General features: G+C 36.4%; 1 protein-coding gene across 3 annotated transcripts; it reads right to left on the reverse strand.

The window, feature by feature from the left end:
• Positions 1-12950: 12950 nt before the first annotated feature.
• Positions 12951-19166, reverse strand: LOC122047739 (ABC transporter E family member 2). 3 transcript variants are annotated; one of them, XM_042609195.1, is made up of 13 exons: positions 19106-19166; positions 18842-18992; positions 17732-17817; positions 17528-17625; positions 17328-17445; positions 17156-17245; positions 16124-16428; positions 15849-16044; positions 15586-15771; positions 14883-15152; positions 14376-14621; positions 13885-14029; positions 12951-13280 (listed from the first exon to the last, which is right to left on the reverse strand). In XM_042609195.1, the coding sequence occupies exons 2-12, from the start codon at positions 18942-18944 to the stop codon at positions 13910-13912; spliced, it is 1818 nt and encodes a 605-aa protein (XP_042465129.1). In that variant the 5' UTR covers positions 18945-18992; positions 19106-19166; the 3' UTR covers positions 12951-13280; positions 13885-13909. The 3 variants fall into 3 exon arrangements, with proteins under 3 accessions (XP_042465129.1, XP_042465130.1, XP_042465131.1); XM_042609196.1 differs by having other exon boundaries at positions 18842-18987; positions 19106-19148; XM_042609197.1 differs by lacking the exons at positions 17732-17817; positions 18842-18992; positions 19106-19166 and having other exon boundaries at positions 17390-17445; positions 17528-17613.
• Between the last annotated feature and the right edge of the window lie 1440 nt (positions 19167-20606).

Here is a 20606-nt window from a genome sequence, read left to right on the forward strand (position 1 = left end):
TGCTTTGATCCGCCTCTTGACTTGGAGAACTTCCAAGATCCTTCAAGAACTGACGATCTGAGCTTTGTGAGTACTGTGGAGGAGCTGGCGAGAGATCTGGAGTGAATCGGTGAAGAGATGTCGAAGGAATCGTGCGCCTGCGGCCTTTATCGACGCCAACGGTCGGATCCCGATCGATTCGAATGTTCCCAATCGATCGGGGAGGCTTTGGATCGATCCACGGATCGATCCAGAGCGCCTCTGTGCTCTGGAAAAATGCCTGGATCGATCCACGGATCGATCCAGCGCTTATCGCGCGAAGCAGCAGCGTCCCAATCGATTCACTGATCGATTGGGACATCTGGATCGATCCACGGATCGATCCAGAGGCTCTCTGTTCGCTAGAAAAGGCCTGGATCGATCCACTGATCGATCCAACACTTTGTTTTTGCCCAAAACCAAGTTCCAAGCCTCTCAAACCAACATCCGGTCAACCTTGACCTGTTGGTACATCACGCCTAGCATCTGGTCACTCCTTTGACCTGCTAGGACTTCCCACCAAGTGTCTGGTCAATCCCTTTGACCCACTTGGACTTTTCTATTCATGCCAAGTATCTGGTCACTCCCTTGACCTACTTGGACTTCCATCAGATGTCTGGTCAATCCCTTTGACCTATCTGTATTTCCTTGTGCCAAGTATCCAGTCAATCCTTTGACCTACTTGGACTTCCCAACACCAGATGTCCGATCATCCTTGATCCATCTGGATTTTTCCTTGCATGGCTTCACTCACCAGGACTTTCACCTAGCTTCACTCACTAGGGTTTTCAATCTGCCTAGCTTCACTCACTAGAACTTTCCTTCTGCCTGGCTTCACTCACCAGGACTTCCATTCTACCTAACATCCCAGTTAGGACTTCCAGTCAATCTGCCTCTTGTACTTGCTTCCTTCAATCAATTTCTATTGTCAATCTGCCTAGCTTCACTCACTAGGACTTTCCTTCTGCCTGGCTTCACTCACCAGGACTTCCATTCTACCTAACATCCCAGTTAGGACTTCCCAGTCAAGTATCCGGTCAACCTTGACCTACTTGACTCTTCTTCAATCAATTTCTTATTGTCAACCTTGCCTAGCTTCACTCACTAGGACTTTCCTTCTGCCTGGCTTCACTCACTAGGACTTCCATTCTACCTAACATCCCAGTTAGGACTTCCCAGTCAAGTATCCGGTCAACCTTGACCTACTTGACTCTTCTTCAATTAATTTCTTATTGTCAAACATCTAAACTCAAACCAAGACTCAGCTTGGTCAACCAGGTCAACCTTGACCTGAGGGATGTTGCACCAACAGTTATCTATTGGAGTCCAGGTTGATCTCAGGATTGTTTATGAAATATTGTCCAAATATTGGGAAGTTTGTAATAAGATTGGTCATCAAAAGGAAGACAGTCGGGGTGCATCTCAATCAAATATGAATGTGCCTCGTGCAAGAAGGCCGAGCTCTAAATCAACGGGTCACTGGGGGAGAACGAGATCGCAACCGAGATACAGAAGTCGGGCAAGGCAAACCAACCAACAACTGCAGAACGTGGAGGAACTTGCAACACATAATGGATTTGCGATTGTGGTGGTGCATAGTCCTGAGCCTGTGGCGATTGAACCTCCCCTAGTTCATGAAGAGGTGGGTGCGCGGCACATACAGCATGAAGAGGTGCCGAATGCGGAAGAGGAGTTGTCTGCTATACCAGAGGTTTCAAGTAGCAAGGAGGCCTCTTCCTCTTCAGCGGATCATTAGTCCCAAATGGCTAGTAGTGATGCAAATCGATCCTCGATAGAATCATCTTCGGCTGCTTCGGCACAATCATCTTCAACTGCATCAGTAACACTGGGATCATCTTCTTCAGCATCCTCTTAGGCTAATTCTATATGTAATAAAGGGAAGAACAAGGAAGTGATCGGCAGTACAACGCCCCTACAGAGTGGACGATAACTACGGGCCCGAGCAACCCGACCGGGAGGTGTAAAATGAAGGTAGCCGCATGGAACATTAGGGCCTTTCACAAGTCCCTAAAACATGGGGGGTTGTACCATCTCCTCAAACAGAAAGATCTTCAAGTGATGACATTATTGGAGACGAAGTTGTACGACAATTCTCTTGATCTTATTATGCGTTGGTGGTTTTCATGTATGGGGCATGTTCATAATTTTGATATGTCTAATCATGGTCGTATACCACTTCTTTGGGATATACACAGAGTTGATATGTATGTGCTCTCAATGACCGAACAATTCATTCATTGTCGGGTTCGGAGTCGGATTTTCCGGAGGGACTTCTTAGTGACATTTATTTATGAACTTCATTTTATTGTTGCTCAGAGACCGTTATGGGAGGCCTTTACAGACCTTGGGGAGTCCATTTCAGAACCATGGTTGATTTTTGGTGATTTTAATTCTATTATATCAACATTAGATAGACAAGGAGGCTCTCCAGTCACTAATTATGAAATACAAGATTTCCAAAATTTTACTCAAGTATGCAGTTTGGTGGATCTGCACTCCATTGGATGTCGACTCACTTGGACCAATAGTACTGTTTCTTGTACATTAGATATAACTTTGGTGAATTCTTTTTGGTTATTAGCAGATTTCGATACTTATACGGAGTTTACGGTGCTCGAGTGTCTCTCGGACCACTCTTGGACCATAGTGCACACTCTAATGAAGGATTGACTTCCAAATCGACTTTTCAAGTTCCTTAATATGTGATCACTAAATGAAGGTTACACCGAACTTGTGATGAACTCATGGTCACCCCCGGTTATTGGGAATGCTCAATTCATTCTTAAAGTGAAGTTGCACCGTTTGAAGAAAAGATTGAGGGAGTTGAATAAAAATAATTTTGGGTATATTTTGGAGAAGGCAAAGATAGCAAATGTAGATTTAGAGGAGATACAGAAAGGGGTTCTAGTAAGAGGTACTATTCCCATTGACTACGATCATATATGGAGGAAGGCCACCCTACTTGCGGAGGCAGAGAAATAATTTTATCAATAGCGTGCGAAGAATGTTTACTTAAGAAGCTCTGATAAGTGTACTAAATTCTTCCATGATGTAGTGAAGCAGAACAACAAGAGACAATCCATCATCACACTCACAAAGCGAAATGGGGAGTAAACATCAAGCTTAGGTGAAGTGGGGGATGAATTTGTGAGCTTCTTTCATAATCTACTTGGGAAAAAGGTGGCGTGTGACCCCATGGATAGCGGTGGATTTTCTGAAAGAAAACTCACTCATGGTCAATTTGAGGACTTAATCAGGCCGGTGGAGGTGGAGGAAATTAAAGCAGCCTTATATGACATTGGGAGTGATAAAGCACTGGGTCCGGATGGTTATGGAGCAAAATTTTTCACCTTGTCTTGAGATATTGTTGGGCTGGAGTTTATCACAGCTGTTCAAGAATTTTTTTCAGAGTGGCGAACTACTCAAACAATGGAACCATTCATTAATATCTTTGGTGCCAAAGGCAGACCATGCCCCAAGAGTTTCAGATTACCAACCTATCTCTTGTTACAATGTGTTCTACAAGGTCATTGCAAAGGTACTAGTCGGCCGATTAGCAGGGGTTTTGGGGGACTTGTTGGATCTAGCACAAGCGGCTTTTGTGAAAGAGCGATCTATTGGTAACAACATTAATCTCACACATGACTTACTACGGAAGTATGCACGCAAAAGAATTTCCCCGAGATGTATGATCAAGGTTGACTTGCAGAAGGTATTTGATACAGTAGATTGGGATTTCCTCATGGGTGCCCTCGTTGGTTTTGATTTTTCCCAACGATATTGTAGATGGATTAGAGAGTGTGTAACTATGACCTCCTATTCTATTTCTCTAAATGGCGCCATCTATGGATTCTTTAGTGGGCGTCGCGGTTTAAGGCAAGGTGACCCCCTTTCTCCCCTACTTATTGGATTGTGCATCGAAGTATTATCACGCAGGTTACAGGTTACCTCCTTGTCACCCTCCTTTCACTTCCATCCTATGTGTAAAGAGGTTGGCATTACACATCTTGCATATACCGATAATTTGATGTTGTTTACACAGGCGGATGAGTCCTCAATAAAAATATTGGCGGATTGTTTGGAGGTTTTTGGCAATGAAGCTGGACTTTGAGCTAATTCATTGAAGTCACATATATATGTGGCGGGGATTGATGATAGAATGAATGACCGATTGCTCCAACTTATTGGGTTCCAAGAAGGAACATTTTCATTCCGGTACTTGGGGATTCCACTAGCGGCGGAGAAGTTGTGGATTGCAAACTATGGACCATTACTTGATATTATTATAAGGAAGATTAATTCTTGGCTAAAGCATACTTTATCTTATGCAAGGCGCTTGGAGTTGGTGAAGACGGTGCTTCAAGGTGTAGAGTGTTATTGGCTTTCCATGCTCCATATTCCTGGCGGTGCCATTGAAAAGATCAAAGCAATATATTGTACCTTTGTGTGGTCTTCAAAGCATCCTCCTATTTCTTGGGCCACTATGTGTCTTTCTCGACATGATGGTGGTTATGGACTTCGAGACCTCTATGCATGGAACGAAGCACTTCTTAGAAAGATACTATGGGAGATCCTAACTAATGCGGATTCGATATGGGTAAGATGGGTGCACCAACATTATTTCAAGGGAACTGATTTTTAACAATGGGAGATCAAAGCCTCGGACTCTCCTCTTATTAAACGGCTTGTAGACATTCGAAACAAAATTTGAAGCACTACAAATGGAAGCAGAGGGGCGAGCTTGTTGATGGGTGAGTGGTTTGAAGGAAGAAATAGTGGCACTGCAAATGCATATGGTTTCTTCATGCCGAGAGGTCTTGAGGTGTCGTGGGCGTCATTAGTTTGGAGGTCGGAAATTATGCCGAAGCATCGATTCATTCTATGGTTACTTGCTCATAGGAAGCTATAAACAACAGATAAAATGTCATATGTGGAGAACAAGACTTTATGCTTTGCCAATGTCAAGATGAATCGAATGGTCACTTGTTCTTTGAGTGCTCTATCACATGCACTCTTTGGAACAAGGTGCGGAGATGATTGGAGATAAATCATGAAGTTAACTCAATAGAGGAGTTATTTCACATCCTTGGCCAATACTACAAAGGTGTGAGCCAGAGAATGAAGGTGAGGTATCTTAGAATTTATAGTATGATATATGTTTTGTGGGAAGCTCGCAACAGGTGTCGCTATGAGGGGATAGTTCCTGATGTTGACAAAATATTGCGTAAGGTCCAAATTCATGTTTATCATTTTACGAACTTATGTAGAAATTGAAGTGATACACGTCACAAAAGCATGGACGGTACAAATTATAAGAATGATGCAGATAGTGTTGAAGTTGATTTCATCGGCGAATCAATTTCATCGGCGAATCAATTTCATCGGTGAAAGGAGAAGGCAGTACAATTTAATGTTTGATTTCATCGGCGAATGGAGCAAATATTAATTTGGTGGCACAAGGGAGGCTTGAGCAGATTTTACATCAGTGGCGTTGGGGGCACATGCATGCTTGGACAATTTTTAACGTTGGTGGCACATGATGATTGGATTGATAGATTTTTGTTGCAAGTTTTGTATTTGTCTTTTGCTTTTGTATGTGAGCATGGGAGAGGATGGTTAATATATTCATCATAATTGATCTATCTAGTCCACAACAAATGGCTCCCGGTAAAAACAATGACAAATCTGTTGATGGCTGGAGTTTTGCCAAAAAGCTCAAGTGGGTGAATATATTCACCATAATGATCAATCTAGTCCACAGCAAATGGCTCGTGATAAGGACAGCGCTAAATCTGTTGATGGCTAGGGCTTTGCCAAAATGCCCAAGAGGGTTCATAAATCCACCATAAGAATCTATCTAGTCCGCAGTAAATGGCTCGGGCTTTGACAAATCCATTGATAGTTGACCACTTGATAAAAGTAGGGCGACGATCTATGGCAGGATGCTTTGAAGTGGCATTTTATGCTGCTGGCCGTGGGGTGTTTGCTGTCCGTGATTTTGATACTCCACCTACTGTCTGTGATTTTGTTGCTCCATTTGCTACCCATGCTTTTCATGACTTGCTCTCCATGTTTGATTGCCACACCTGTCGTTCATCACTTGTAATGCATGTAATCGTATTTGTGTGATGTTGTGTGTGTGTGATTCATGAGTGGTTTGACTTTGGCTTTGATTGTAATATGATACATCAGTGCTACGTGATGAATGATAGTGTGAGGGAAGTTGAGTGCATGATGATATAAGTGAATTGAGTGATGATAAAGGGGTTGACCTCAATTATAGAAGATAAACTCCTAACTATAATGTATGATCTGATATTCGGTTTGAGAGTCTTTACCTCTCAAATCAATTTTATATAAATGTACCTATTTCTGTGAAGAGTGCGATAGAGGGGGGAGGGGTTGAATATCGCGCTTTTACAATTTTTCCTTTTAATCTTTTAAATCAAAGTCATTCAGCGGAAAGTAAAGAACAGGTTCGATTATTTGGTTCGAAACCTAGGTCGACTCCTACTCCAAAATCCGCGATCCTTGATTGCACCATTGAGCAATCCACTAAAACTCTTCTTTATGAAAACCTCTGAAAGAATCAGTGCGTACAATATGCAAGAATATAAGATAGTAACAACCTACTATCTTATGTGATTTTAAGTGCAATGCAAGCTTTAAAATAAAAGTATACCGACACTTATATGGAAGATGAAGCTCGGTCGACACTTGAACGAAGTAGTTGCTTGCGTTAAAACGAGTTGTAGAGCAGTAGCACAAATAACAGCAGCTAGCACAGAGATGAACTTAGAACCAAATAGATTTCATTACTCAACCTCGGACCTCGAGCTCACTTTTATAAGAATCGTCGACGTTCGATTGACCGATCCCTAGGTTCGGTCAATCAAACCAGCTCCGTTCCATCTTCGTTGAGATCTGATGTTGATTCGATCTTCGGCATTTAATGACATTAAAGTATTCAGTCGACCGATCCCCTTATTGGGTCGACCGACAGAGATCCTTTCATGTTCGTCAAAATTTGGAATTAATGTGCCATTAACTGATGATTGTTCGGTCGACCAATTCCCTGGTTCTGTCGACCGATTAGTCGCTCTTCCTTCTTTGCTTCTGCTCGATCTGAACTATGCTGAGTCATCAGGGTTCGGTCGACTGATCCGCTGGTTCGGTCGACCGATCAAGCTTTGATCGGACCCTGCTCTTTTTTGGTCTGAACTGATATTTGCCCTGAGTTGGCCTTGTTCGGTCGATCGATTATCGGTTCGGTCAACCGATCAAGCCAAACTTGCAAAATAATGTTAGACAATAATCTTGCAAAACAGATATTAGCACAATAATAATATATCTAATGCATGAGTAATAATAATAAACAGTTCAACTATCTTGATCTCAACTTGGAAACCTTCCTGGTTTCTTCAGTTGGATCAGTGACCTTAGGTTGTTCCTTTCAGGAACACGACCTCACTGTCACTCCTCCAGTTGCTTACCTCAACCTACCTATCAAACATTAATCCTCTAGATCTGTTTGGACTTTACCTGCTCAGTGTCTCAGCACTTGATCCACTAAGACTTTTCCTGTAATACTACATTAGTCAACAACAATAATAGTAATACAAAATACTATGGTAAACCTAAACTTAGATTTACCGAGATCCGCTGGTTCGGTAGACCGTGCATGGTCGACTGGAAACTATCCAATCAACCTTCCTTGGAGTTCACTCCTCCAAGACTTCTCGTTACCTAAGGTTATCTCCCCCTAGGATTTTCACAATCTGACTTCACTCACCAGAACCTACGGTTACCACCCCCTAGGGTTTTCTCCACCTGACTTCACTCACCAAGACTCGGTATTCGACTACCCAGGGATTAGGTCCTCTAGACTTATCGAATCCACCTAGCTTCCACGATCTACCGAGATTTCCCTTGCCTCAGTATTCGGCTACCGAGGGATCAGGTCCTCCAGACCTATTGAATCTACCTGGCTTCCATGATCTACCGAGATTTCCCTTGCCTAGCCTGCAACTAGGACTTTTCTTGCCTAACTGCAGTTAGGACTAGTCACTCGGTTGACTTCCCACCCTTACCTAGCCACGACTAGGACTTCCCATGATCAAGTTTCATTAAACTTACTTTAACATATTTGTTGGACAATAGAATCTTGGAGATCAATTGCACCAACACTTCCTACTTGTCGGGAGGTATTTACCAAGACACATAAGTCAAAAGATGACATATTTATCGATCCTTGATCGTCGACATTAGACATAAGAATATAAATTTGAATATATTTAACTATTAACAATGATTACATTTTTCAATAAATATTTGATAAGAATATTTTTTTAATGCAAATAGGAAGAAATAACTGTTAGGGTTGCACAAGCATCTCAGCCTAATACAGAGAGAGGTGGCGCCGACCAGATAAATAAGATTTATTATTATATGATCACTGGAAGGAAAAAGACCTCAACCCTCTATAGTCAATCTTGGGTCCTAGGCAAGAGTTGTATATGATCGGGTGATGGCTCCTAAGGCCATGGGTCGTCCTAGTGGATCATCTAGCAAATCTTGATCATCTGGTAGAGTAGAAGACTTAGAGCAAAAAAATACAAATTTGAAAACTCGGCTCTTTGCCCTAGAGAGAGATTTTCAAGATGAGTGGCAATCCCAAATGAATCTTGAGGAAATTTGATGGGAAATGCAGGAACTCTTGGCTTGGCTGAGTCAAACGCCGCATCATTTTTACTCTCAGGAGACTTGGGACCCTCAGGACCATATTGATCAATAAATTCTCATAGGTGTGTTGACCTTTGACTTTTTTTTTATTTATCACTTATAAAAATATATATATTAATTTTTATATTAAAGGCATCTATAATTGTATTATATCTTTTCACAAACACTATAGATCTATTTTATACATCACCATCAGCAGATATCCAAACTAGCATTCAGGTGTGTAAACTAATTTTTATATTATTAAATTCAATATGTTAGTCATAATTGTAATGATATGTACTAGTTTGTTCCTTGTTTTATTAATAATCTATTGTATTATATTTTCTACATAATTGAATACTACTCGCTAGTTTTGGATTAGACTGTTTTCACTAGGAGTATTGTATGTCATATTATTAGATTTAGATATTGTAATACTTTATTTCAGATGTTTGGATATTTATTTTTATTTTGTTGTTATTAATTTGATACTTGCTTGGATTGGGTTTGATGTTTTCTATTTTTGTAAATGTATTATAAATGAATTATTTTTTGAATTTAAAAAAGATAGATGTTATAATGTGTTTGTTTATGAATATCAATATTATATTCGTGAATGCGTAATGCATGTGTTTATGAATGTGCGATGTTGTTTATGAAAATATGCTTGAAACCATTGTATGTGATAGTTTCAATTTATATATATATATATATATATAGTTATGTTATCTTGCACGACGCCCACGATGTGTGACTGTGCACGTCATGCAGGAAATCAGTATTTTTTTTTCTTTTTAATTTTTTTTTAAATTTTGAATTAAAAAAATTTAAAATCGAAATAATAGATATTCATTATTTATTATTATTATTATTTTAAAATTTTGAATTAAAAAAATTAATTAAAATATTTTTTAAGATTTTGTTTTAAGGTTCATGCATCCCAATTGAGTTATAATTTTCAAACTTTTTTTAAGATTTTACCTCTAGGGTTTATGCATCCCAATTGGATTGTAATGTTTAGTAAAAAGAAAAATTAAAAATAAAATATATTTAAATATTTATGGAGTATTATAATATATTTAGGAGATATATTTATATATTAAGGATTTATATATAGAAATATTAATTTTTTAATTCAACATTTAAAAAAAAATTAAAAAGAAAAAAAATACTGATTTCCTGCGCAACGTGCACTGTGCGCGTCGCGCAGGATAACATAACTATATATATATATATATATAATGTGCTTGACGCATGTGTACCTATATGTATCTCTCTTCATATCCCTAGGACAAACACTAAGGGACCGTTAATGTAACGGATCTACATTTTCAATTGATATATATATATATATATATATACAGAAGTGATATGCTGCGGACAAAGCCCGTTGCTAATTAGCGACAGACATTAATGTTATGTTGCTATATTTTTACATGAAATTTAAAAAACTATGATAGTTAGCGATAAAAATTTAATATTTCATCTCTAATTAGCAATGAATATGATAATTCCGTTACTATATAGCAATAGAATATTTAATTTCCGTCGCTATGTTTATGTATGATTTTTAAAAAGTTCAGATAATTAGCAACAAGGTATTTATATTTAGTCTCTATACAGTGACATATATATAAATTCTATTTCTACTTAACAGCGGAATATTAACTTTCGTCGCTAGCGTTTGTATATGAAATCTAAAATATTATGTTAATTAGCAACAATTTTTATTTATTCATCTCTATTTAGCGACGGTTTTTAATAATTTCATCGCAAATCTTAGCTATGGTATAATGGCGCCGTTAAAGAATTTTCTGACGGGCTATTTTAATCTCATTGTTAATATTTACAATGAAATTTAATTTCATCATTAAATGATGTCAGTGACCAATTTTACGATGGAAATAAGTGTTTGATAATCAATCACTAATTGAAAATAACGACTCATTTGCAATGGATAATTCCGTCGCTAAACCATATTTTTCGTAGTGAATAAAAATGATAAATATTTGAAGAAATAAGTTTGAGCATATAAATTATCCACCAATTTTGGTAAAGCCTGTGCAAAATTTTGTTGAGAAAAAAAAAAATAATTCCTCATTATTTTTCTCAATTTGTTTTTAGCCTCCTTCCGCCCCTTTCATTTTATATTCAGTAATTTTCTAAAGAGCACACAAATAGTTTGGGATTGCCCAAAAGACGCCATGAAATTTAAGAATGTTCAAAGACGCACTTCTTTTCTATTTTATCCCTTTGACCCATTTTTTTTTTCTCTGTCATATCTCTTTGCATGCAATAATTTTGCTTTTTTCACTCTTATGTTTTCTTTTAAATTAAATTAAAAATTTCTGTTTTTTCTTTACATGGATGCAATAATTAATTTTTTAAAATAAGCACCACAACTTAATTACATTATGATACTTGTATTTAAAAATAAATATCACACTGATATTAGTGTATTAAACTGTAGTGTTAATTTTTTAACAATAGAAAAAAATATTATATTTGAACTCCGGAGTATTACAGAAATTTACAAGAGTTGAATGAGTCCAATTAGATTATCTAAGTTCATTAATAAGTTTTAATCGAAACGTAATAGATCTAAGAGATTTGGATTTTTAAAAAGTTGACATGTAATGAAAGATGATAGTTCAATAAAAATATTTATAATGTTCATGTTTGGTTCTAACAATCCTATATTAAATTATGTGTATGTATCAATTGTCTTAAAGTTATAAATTTTAAAAATCTTTTGATCACTATTGTTAATTATTTAAAGTTGATATCTCTAAGCACATATAGACTTCGAGACACTTCAAAAACCTACAACATTTGGAATGGGATCAATTAGAGCTTTCTAAATACATTAATGAATTTTGATTGAAACTCATTAATACCTCTAAAAAAGCTTTAAATGATATTTTTGGGACTCAAAACTGGGTTATTACGAGTTACACCCGATAACAAATGTAAATCTCTGAACGAGTTTCAATTCAAAAAAAAAATATTATGTCTTGTTGTGATACCATAGTCAAAAGTTATGACATATGAAAGTAAGCAATTTATATATACATACACATAATTTATTATATGAATGTCAAAATCGCATGGACACCATAAATACATTCACTGTACTACTCTCTTTCTTCACATGTCAACTTTTTAGAAATCTAAATTTTATAAGGTTCATCAATGAGTTTCGATTAAAACTCATTGATGAACCTAGAGAGCTCCGATTGGATTTTTTCCAAGTACTCTAGATTTCTGAAGTGTTCTAGAGTTTATATGTGCCTAGCTTGAAGTCATTAACAACCGTGATCCAAATATTTCAAAGTTTGACTTTAAAGCAATTGATATATTTACATAATTTATTATAGGAATGTCAAATTTAGACATGAACATGTTAAATATCTTCATTAAACTACTTTATTACATGTCAACCTTTTAAAAATATAAATCTTTTAGATTCAATCTCTTAGGTCTATAAGGAGTTCAATCAAAACTTATTGATAGACCTATACAGTTTCAATTGAATTCATTTCAATTCTTATATATTTTTATAATACTCCGAAATTCAAATATTATTTTTTACTATTTTTAAAAAAATAACATCATAATTTAATATATCAATATCATTGTGATATTAATTTTTAAAAATCAACGCACACCCCCAGCTCCATTACGATATTGATATAATTAAATGTGGTATTAATTTTTAAAAACCAAGACATAGTGATTGTTACATGCATGTAAAGGTCAGAAAATTTTAATTTAATTTAATTTAGGAGGAAAAAACACAAACAGAAAGGAAAGTTGTTGGATAGGAGATAAGAAATAGAAGAAAAAGTTAGAAATAAAATGGAAAAGAATTACGCGTTTTAGGCATTCTTAGGAGCACCTTTCGGGCAATCCAAAATCTTGGCTGCACCCTTTGAGAAATTATTGTTTTATCTTTATTGTATGAATATAATAACAAGCTTGCAAAACCAATCTTCCAAAGCCTTTTTCTAATGTTAAATTCAGTCACTATCTCGTTATTGGAATGCCAATGCGGCCAATTATACTGAACTCAGTTAATCCTACCCACGGCCGTCCATTCAATCTATGTTCTGCTTCCTTTCCTCCCATGTAAGCAGATCTACATCAACAAACCTTACATAAAGTACCAACGGGTAGTCTATACCACATCCAACAAAAATACTTAAAAATTACTTCCCAAACAGCTGAAACAATGACACCAGACGTTTAGAAAGGTTTCGGTCATACATACAAAGAAACAAATATGTGAATACATAAGTGACAGTTTAGAAGAAATCAACTTTGATAATCAATACATCATTTGGTTGGTAATGGTTTATTATTCTCAAGTAGGCTCGCAATAATCAGAAAAGCAGCATCTTCAAGTTACTTCATGAAGATAGCAAGGAAAGAATTCTGAATCTGCCGCCTTTGGTAATGAACTGTTTGCCGAAGAGTTTCAACCTCAGGATAAAAAAAAGGAGCGAAGATGAATAGGTCTGCAAGACAATGTAGCTCAGTGTTGTAGAACATGTGTTTTGCTTGGAGAAGAAAAAAAGTATGCACACATTTGAGGATGAACACCTATACAGACAACCAATATATGGCATTGTTCAAAGCATGGTTATTAAAAACCGGTGAGGATCAGCCAGCCCGACCAACTAAAAAGAAAGCCATACAACGGGATCAGATGTGGATATTATTATTCTGAAAGTTCTTGAAATGCTTATTTTGACAAACCAATTTCTCTACTTTAATATTAGATAAGTAAAGATGTCTTTTATGCATATACTTATTTTTTACGTTCCTAAGATATTACAAATATTTATTTTGGTAAACGTAATAAATGTGTTTTTTATAATAAAATTTAGGATTGTTATAGTTTTCAAGCAATTGAGTAGATTGGGCTAGCCGATCATTTAGCATGTCTGGCTTGGTACTGAATTTGATATGCAATTAAATTGAACCAGTTGACCAACTAGTTCAACTAGTGAAATAGTATTCTGGAACTTTTCTGGTTGGATCTCCAGTTCAATTTTCATAACCATGGTTCGAAGCACAAACAGAAAGTACACAGGTAGAGGGAACAAGGACAACACGAACCTTTGTAGCCGAGCAAAACTTTTGATTAATCATCAAGGTAGTAGTAAGATCCAGCACCTTTCTGTTCTCGATCTTTGGTAGAGTCCAACTTGTTTATTCTGGGCCTGTAGTTAGTTGGATCACGCCGGAAAGTAATATCGAGATGCTGCAAGGAAGGTTGAGAAATGATATATCGTTTGCCAAAGGTGGAGATATTTATGAAAAGCATGATTCAGAAGACATGTATAAAAAGAGCATAAGGCAGTGAAATCAAAAAAGAATATTTGTAACAAAGCCAAAGACAGTAGAGCAGATGAGTCAGCATCTGAAAGAACTCCCTCGATCACTGGCAGATCTAACAAAACCAATGTATGTGCTTTATTTACATATATTAATATTTATGCGAAAAACTAACTAACCAATAGCACTACATAAGACTACATACAAGAAAATGGCAGCAAACATTTTCTATAGATGAAAGAAATTAAAGATGGCATTTGATTGGTACTTACAGATAAGAATAGGTTCATCCCAGATACCAAAGACTGAGGTGCATTAGCAACACAATCAATAGAAGGCCTCCCCTCATAAACAATGACTTTATCAGCTAAGTAGGTTGCCATGATGAAATCATGCTCGACGACAAAAGCTGTTTTCTTTGCATGCAGGATGAACCTTTTAATTACCTTTGAGGCAACAATACGCTGCTCCGAATCAAGATAAGCACTTGGTTCATCTATCAGATAAATATCTGCAGGCTGGACAAATGTACATGAATCAGTATCTCACAAAAAGATTACCAGAGATGAAAAATGCATATTCTAGTCTGCAATTCATTTGAATAGTGGTCAAATGCAACTTAACGAGAATCTAAAGGAAAATTGGAATTCCTTGGCTATCAGAGACATTTATAAAATAGTACTAGAATCTCAATACTTACTAAGCCATATTATATATTTCTATAATTTACCCTAAAATCAATCTAACATAAAGAAGAAATAAATTCTAGAAAGGCAAACCTTCCCAAGACACAAACATAATGCAACTCGTTGTAATTCTCCACCAGAAAGATTCACAACTTCTTGATCCATTAATTGTTCAATTTGCAATGGTTTCATGACATCAGAGACAAATTGCGGATGCAAATAAGAATCCCGTATTTTCTGATGCAGCAAATGTCTAACAGTTGATTGAAACTTTGGACTAATTTTCTGAGGCTTGTATGAAACATTAAATTCAGGTATTTCAACATCTGAATCTTCCACCGCATCAGGCTTCAGTAATCCTGCCTGAAAATTGTCAAATGTAAACAAGGTGAGCAAAATGAAATCAAAGCTTCTTGTGTACCACAAACTTATTAGGTCTCTAGTAACAGAAGCAAATCAAGACCAGGGTTGTTCGCAGCAGGAAGATTTCTAAAACATCCATAAAACTAAATTACAAACAAGCAAAATATGGCATATGAATTATTTTTAAACTAATGAATCTACACACGATTCAAATTCCAGTTCCAAAGAGCAAACACCTTATATCATGATACAACTCCCATTTACTTTTCAGTCCATTGCAATGATCATCAATATCAAAGTAATTAATATGCTCATTTAGGAGTATAATAACTATATAATTCAGGAGGGGAATTCATAGACAAATTGTCACTCAGCAAACATTAGATGGTGCAACAAGGAAAAAAAAAGCAGAGAAGTAAAAGATGTTAATTACCAGCATCCTTATAAATGTTGTCTTTCCAGTCCCATTCTCACCCAGCATTACAATTATCTGAGAATCAGTAAATTCACCCTCAATCACTTTGAGCTTGAAGTTCCCTTGGGTTTTAGTCATGGTAGGATATCGATAACGTTGATACGTCTGTATATCCTCAGCACTTTCTTGGGGAGTCTCAGCAACCTAAATGATGCAATAGCATAAAAGATGATAATAGATGTTTTTTGTGCCATATGTTTTCCACTAATACTAGGTTCTACCTTAAATGTTAGTGATTCATCTCTAAACCGGAGATTTTCTGTTGGAACAAAGCCAGCCAAGAAAATGTTGATCCCTTCTCGCACAGAGAAGGGAAGTGTAACAACTCCATAAGCACCTGGCTTCCCGTACAAGCAACAAATAAAATCGGACAAGTAGTCCAATACACTCAGGTCGTGCTCAACAACAATCACATAGCTGAGCAAAAACAAATTAAGAGAGTTGGGGAATTTAATGTCAAACTCACAAAAACACTTAAAAAACAAGGAACTGATACCTGTTAAGCCTAAGCAGGGAGCGTACAACTTGTGCTGCTTTAAGCCTCTGCTTTACATCAAGATAGCTTGAAGGCTCATCAAACATATATATCTCTGCATTTTGTATTGCAACCACTGCAATAGCAAATCTTTGCAATTCCCCGCCAGATAAATCTCCCACATTTCGATCAATAACTTGATTTAACTCCAGGTCAGCACATAGTTCAGCCTTCATGTCTCTCTCATTTTTTTGGTCAAGAACTTGGCCCACATTCCCTTGAACAGCTTTTGGAATGTGATCCACATATTGTGGTTTGATGATTGCCTACATCATGCAAAAAAAAAAAAAGCGCATGAAAAGTCAAGGCACTATATATTATTATACTAAGCATAGTCAATAAAGCTGATATATACTGGAATATGTGTAAGTATTTCGTTCCCAAAATAATATTAAAACAATAAACATTCAAATAGGTATTTTTACATGCCTTTTTAAATGTCCAAAAATTTAGAAGCATTAACTGAAAGAATAAACTGTTGTACCGCAAAGCAATTACATAATTGCTTCTTATGTTCAAATTTTCATCATAAGCTACCTCTACCCAGTGTCCCAAACCAAATAAATTTTGGTCCTTGCATGAATCTTCGTAATTATCGTATTTTCATTCTTGAACTGAAAAGGTTCTCACAGATAGTTGATGTTATCTAGCAAATATAAGTAGTTACGCATGAGAGAATACACTAAAATGGCTAAAAAATTGACTTTTAATATCCAGACATGGTTGCCTTATGCAAATCAGTCGAAATCATTTTTCCCAACCATCTGATGAACAATTGAATTCACAATGAAGAAACTTGACCAAAATATCTTCCAGGGGAAAAAATTTTAGGCTTTAAGAAACCAGCTTGAGAACAGATAAAGTCCCAATCAAAACTAAATGAAAAGGTTCATTAGGTTATCGAATGTGCATAGATGGAACTAATCATCCACCAGGTACATAGCCTACTATTAAATAAGGACAGAAATAGAAGCAAAACATGGTTTTGAGCACCTTTAGATTGTCCTCTAGTATACGAGTGAAATAATTCTGAAGCTCAGAGCCCCGAAAATATGTCAAAATTTCTTGCCAATCAGGAGGATTCTACGAAGAAAGAAAAATAAATAACACTTATATATACTATAATGGAAACCAAAATAAGAAGAGCCTCAGAATAGTTAATTACATTGAATCGCCCCAAATTAGGTTTCAACTTCCCAGCTAATACTTTGAGTGCAGTAGACTTACCAATACCATTTGTCCCAACCAGGCCTAGAACTTGTCCTGGTCTTGGAACTGGCAACCTGTATAAGTACCATCCATTACAGGAAAAACAATAAAAGCAAAAAACGATAGACTATATTATAACATAAAGATTTCACTTACCTATGAAGTTTGAATGTGTTTGGTCCATAACGGTGGGTTGTATCTTTATCCAAGTCCTTTGGTAGGTTGATAATCTGAATGGCCTCAAATGGGCATTTCTACAACCAGATATAAAATAATTTCAAAGTTCAAAGACATAGATAAGTCTCGAAGATGCTCAATGTCATAAAATTTATAATTAAATTAAAAGGAAAACTATGAGACCTTGACGCAGATACCACATCCAATGCATAACTCCTCGGAAACGAAAGCAATTTTTGAGGCAGAAGTTACTTCTATACAAAGCTTTCCTGTTAAATCAATTGAAAAACAAAACAATATGATTCCCATAAACAAATAAGTATAAAACACAATAAAAAATCAGCATTCAAATCATAATAGAAGATTCTGTATTCTGGTACTATGACAGAACTGGATGCTAGAACTCTAAACAGAAGTGGACGAAAAAATCTCTTAAATACAAATCATTAAATTAATGATGACTAATTTTGTAATATTGTTTAAACATGTTCATGAATATGGCGGTGATCAATAAGAAAGACCCCAGTGCAATTATTTTCTAATTCAGACTGTTTAATCAATTTCAGCAGTTGCCTATGAAAGAAAAGGAAAATAACATCTGGTTTTATAAATTTGTTAAATCATGCTGAACCAGACTCAAGGTTTTGCCTTACTCACATGAAATTTTAGTAAGCACAAACTACAGGTGGTTGTTATGATTGTTACCATTGGGAGATGTGAAATCAACTACAAATTTTTTAGCCCCTTCCACTGCCTAAAGATTAAAAAAAAAAAAAGGACAATCCGGTGCACGAAGCTCCCGCCATGCGGGGTCCCGGGGAAGGATCCATTGTACGCAGTCTTACCCTGCTTTTTGCAAGAGCTTGTTTCCAGGATTCGAACCCGTGACCTTTTTGGTCACATGGCAACAACTTTACCGTTGCGCCAAAGCTCCCCTTCCTCCACTGCCTAAAGATTGAAAAACTTTAATCTAACCAGAACTTGGCTCTTAATTGTAACCATAAATAGAATTTATCTGAAAATTTTAGAGGCATAGCAAATGCATATCCAACTTCGAGATCGATTATGTCTCTGAAAAACATGAAAAATCAAAACTTTGACTCAATAAGTTACTCGCAATATATACAAGCTAACAACATATCTAAGAAACAGGGCATGAACTTCGAGATACAAACGCCAAAATGAATAGTACAAAATTTTTGTTGAATTGAGAAAAGCATCCAATAAATAAGTATTAAAAATGAACGTTTTGAATAAATAGCGTTGCCTATAGGCAAGCAAGGATCTAAGAACCCGTTTTAACGACTGGGCAACTCTTCTTGCACTCCTGGCGGCACTTCTTCGGCTTGCATCGATCAGAGCTGACGATAGCGATACGCGTCAGCCGATCCGCCATGATTGAGAGAACGAAGACCTACCCACGCTAGGCGACGCAATCCCTGATCTACGAGGACACCGGAGACCAAATTACTCATAATCAACAAATCCAGAACTCAGAAAGACAACGAAAAAACACAAATTCGAGTTGAGGAACGGAAAAGGGGTTTGGAAACGTACCTCGACTAACTTCAGATTCTCTCGCTGAGAAAAAATAGCGGAAACCCTAGCGTCCAACGCCAAGCTGTCTTTTATATACCGAGAGGTGCTTTTGACATAGCACCTCCCGGTCCCACCCTAATTTTAAAATTGTTTACACTTGTAGCGAGTTTTGATGCTCTATCCTTAAATTTTTCTATCCTCGTATCTTCTTATCCATCGAACAGAACATATTACATCTCAAGGATACCTTACACATCACGAGGATACTGCACACATCTTAAGAATGTCATGATGCCTTGAGATGTAATCTGGTTCGTTCGATCGACAGAGGACTCGCGGACAGAAAAATTTGGAGACAGAGGATCCGGACGACTTGTACCCTTATGTTTCCCTTTTTTATTTTATTTTATTTTATTGATTTTATTTTTTTAACCATTTTTTTTTATCAATTTTCTTTTTTTTATCAGTTTTATCTCTCTTTTTAATAATTTTGTTATTATATGTTGATAATGTTTTATTTATTTTTTAGTTATAGATTTCAAGAGTTATTATTTGTAAAAAATTTAAAAATATGGATCAAAATAAAAATTATATATATAAAAGTAACAAAAATACTAATAATTAATAGTAAACACATTTATAGTTTATGAACAAATATTTTTTTCCAAATGAAGAGTACATATAATAATATAAAAAAATACACGAAAATATATAAAAATAAAATTTTTAATTAATATTACCTCCAAATTCCGTTCCCGACGCGTTCGGTAGTATACATATTACTTCGTATTACAAATGAACATGTGTCTTATAACGAGTGACTCATCCTTTAACTTTATACAATAAATGTTGCCACCACTACGTTGGAATAATGGGTGGTACAGGGTGATGAGGGTGCAAGAAAACTTGCACAAAGTGATTGCCAACATGAGCAATAGCTATTTCTCAATACTCTTGGTTTGGAACTAGAGAAGTTCTTAATGGCAAGTGAGTAAAACAACTCTCAACATTCTCACCAAATGTATGCAGTACAAGATTTTACCTTGATGTAATGACAATTCCAAAGGTATAGAGTTCATCCAATACATTTCTGGTGCCTACGGCTCGAACCAATTCAACGAAAATAATAGATTGACTACCAAATTTTGATCTGGATAAAGTTGATCATATAGATCCTTATTTTATTGAATATGTTCTATAAACTCGAATCGTACTTGAAATCAATCTTCTTCACCATACCCAATTAGTGCAGTTATTACCCTGAATCCACAATGGTCGTCAGATTAAACATCAACAGTGTGAGAAATATAACTCTGCAAAGGCACAGACAATTCCTCAATATAAGTATCATGGATGAGTGGAACTAGAAAGTGATCATGGGTTGTTTGAGTATTATGAACTTTCGACCCCCTTCCACGTCTTACTCTCTCTCAAGATGTTGCAATCGGTTAAGAGACCCTAGATCCTGAAGTGGATGCATCTGGAAAAAAAGGTATGTGACGTCTACTTTACTCATCTC

The sequence above is a fragment of the Zingiber officinale genome, chromosome 2B (assembly GCF_018446385.1).
Source record: "Zingiber officinale cultivar Zhangliang chromosome 2B, Zo_v1.1, whole genome shotgun sequence".
Classification (NCBI taxonomy): domain Eukaryota; kingdom Viridiplantae; phylum Streptophyta; class Magnoliopsida; order Zingiberales; family Zingiberaceae; genus Zingiber; species Zingiber officinale.

Bases quoted from the DNA above. Each gene is read 5' to 3' on its own strand.
- LOC122047739 (XM_042609195.1), bottom strand. From the start codon at position 18,944: ATGGCGGATCGGCTGACGCGTATCGCTATCGTCAGCTCTGATCGATGC. The intron at 16,429-17,155 runs GTGCTCAAAACC...TGCATGATGTAG, and splicing joins TACTAGAGGACAATCTAAAG to GCAATCATCAAACCACAATA. The intron at 16,045-16,123 runs GTATCAGTTCCT...GTTTTTGCTCAG, and splicing joins TCCCTGCTTAGGCTTAACAG to CTATGTGATTGTTGTTGAGC.